This window comes from Ostreococcus tauri (assembly GCF_000214015.3).
Source record: "Ostreococcus tauri WGS project CAID00000000 data, contig chromosome 02, whole genome shotgun sequence".
In the NCBI taxonomy this organism is placed as follows: domain Eukaryota; kingdom Viridiplantae; phylum Chlorophyta; class Mamiellophyceae; order Mamiellales; family Bathycoccaceae; genus Ostreococcus; species Ostreococcus tauri.
Window position 1 is genome coordinate 50,936 of NC_014427.2, and position 2,419 is coordinate 53,354.

General features: G+C 60.1%; 1 protein-coding gene across 1 annotated transcript; it reads right to left on the reverse strand.

Annotated features, from left to right (window-relative positions):
• Positions 1–2,419, reverse strand: OT_ostta02g00180 (Polyketide synthase, KR; the record flags this gene model as incomplete). Its single annotated transcript, XM_022984964.1, has 1 exon — positions 1–2,419. A coding segment is annotated over one exon (2,419 nt), but the record flags the coding sequence as incomplete, so codon positions are not given.

Sequence of the window (2,419 nt, forward strand, 5' to 3'; positions counted from 1 at the left end):
ACATGCCTTGTCGCGGAAGTACCAGATGTCTCGCCCCTTGGGACTGCGCGTGGCGGCGAGCGGCGGCCTCCACGTGAGGATTGAGCTGGCGCAAATGGACCAGCGCCGCTGTGGCGCGCGTCGTTACATGTGCTGTCGCGAACAGCAGCCCAACGACGCCTGCTCCTGGTTCGCAGTGACCAACGCGAGGCTTAGCGCCTTCAAACGTGAGCGCTCGAGCGCTCGAGGGCTGGGACTCCATCGACGGCGACGCCAGAACCTCAAGAGCGGCGCCGACCTCAATGGGGTCGCCGAGCGACGTACCAGTGCCGTGCATTTCCAGCCGGCCGATCGTGCGCGCGTGCAGACCAGCGCGAACAAGCACGTCGGCCATGAGTGCTTGCTGTGACGGCCCGTTTGGAGCGGTGAGCGAGCTCGATCGGCCGTCTTGGTTCACGCCCGTGTGCTCGAGTTGCGCCAGGGCGATATGGGTGGGTGATGGATCGTTCGCATCGCGCGCGAGAGCGTCCACGTCAAGAGACGTATTCGATGTCACGCGAAGGACTACGCAACACTCACCCTTGGCGTATCCGTCTGCACTCGCATCTAGAGTCTTGCATCGACCGTCGTACGAGAGCATGCTGGCCGCCGCGGCCAGCAGGAGAGTCCCCACACCCACATTCACGCTCACGCCAGCGACGAGGGCATCATCGCACTCTCGACCACGCAAGTACGCGCTCGCAGTGTGTGCAGCGACGAGCGATGACGAACACGCCGTATCCACGCATACGGACGGCCCTCGAAGACCGAATGTGTACGACACGCGACCGCAAAGCACGCTTAATGCAGATGAAATACCCATGTAAGCGCTCGGACAGGCAACGTCATTTGCAGTAATTTGGCTCGCCGTGGCTCCCACTACTACGCCATACGCGCTGTTACGATTCGAGTTATAGCGTTTCAGGCTTTCAAAAACAGTTTCAATCAGCATAAGCTGTTGCACGTTCAACTCGCGCCATTCATTGAACGGAATTTGAAACAGCCTGAGCTCGAAGTCTACTTGTTGTATGAAATGGCCGAAATGCACCGATCGTAATTGCTGAAAACGATCCTCGTCGTCGTATAGTGGTGCTAAAGTGCCTCCAAATACGCATTGAACCTCGCCTGAGAAGTGATGTGCTGATGGCGTTTCAGACTTCTGAGCAAACGCAAGTGATGAAATGTACAAATTAACGTCCACAGAGTACTCTGCTTGGAGGTAGGATGGGACTGCGGCCAAAGATTCCCTATTCGACGTATCAGGTCCGGTCGGACGAATACCAAAACCGCTTGTCTCGACTTCCGAAGAAGTTTGACGGCTGAAATATCCACTGGAAGACGAAGTCAAAAGAACGAAACCACAGATAGCAGTGATTGTCGGGTAGTCAAATGCCAACGTAGCTGGCATCGTGACGCCTGTGTCTCTCTGCAACGCGCCACCGAGCTCCACGGCGGCGAGCGAGTCGAGACCTTCTTCCATGAGTGACGCGTCCGAGGACACATCCCTGCCCAGGGCACGCGCCACGGCGGATGTAACGAGCTGGCGTACGCTCTCGTCGGACGCCGGACGCGCGCCTGTGGCACCTTTCTGGCTGACTGTTGCTCGCACATCTGTGCTCGCCGCTGGCTTTGTACGGTATTCTGCAACCAGCGCGCTCGTGTGATTGTGCGTCTTCGAGAGCACAGTCCACTGGAATGGAACAACAGCCAACACAGCACCAGTGGCCCACCATTGGGTCGTTGTCATCGACTCGTGCAGAGCGACGCGCACGGCTGCAAGTCCCGCGCGTGGATCAAGCACGCCGATCCCAGACGCACGTGCATGTCCGAGCACGGCGGGGTTCGAGAGCGCCATCCCCGCGCCATCCCACGCACCCCACTGAACAGCACGCACGGCGGTTCCTCGGCGCCATTCGCGCGCGGCTGTGGCATCCAGCGCGCCATTCGCCGCGCTGTAGTTGCACTGACCTGAATTGCCGAGCAAGGATGCCACCGATGAGAACAGCGCCGTGTGGTGTGCGCCACGTGCACCGCTCACGCAGTAGTCAAGTAGCGCGTGCGCTGAAGCCACTTTGGAGGACCAGACGTGTCGATGCGCTGACGCAGACTGGCGCGCGGTCAAGGCGTCTCGCAGAACGCCGCCGGCGTGTAGGACACCGCACGCGTGCGTACGTGCGTACGCGTACTCGCCACCGTACGATACCTCATCGCTCGCGCACGCATCGACGCGGATTATATGTAACGCGCCCAGTTGTGGTTGTCCACCAGACGCCCAGCGTAGCAGCGGCGACTCCCCTCGACCACGACGACCCGTTAAGTAGGCGTGTCGGACACCGCGATGCGCGTACCACGCCGCTGATGTCTGGCCAAGAGCGCCAAGGCCGCCCGTGACAAACACACT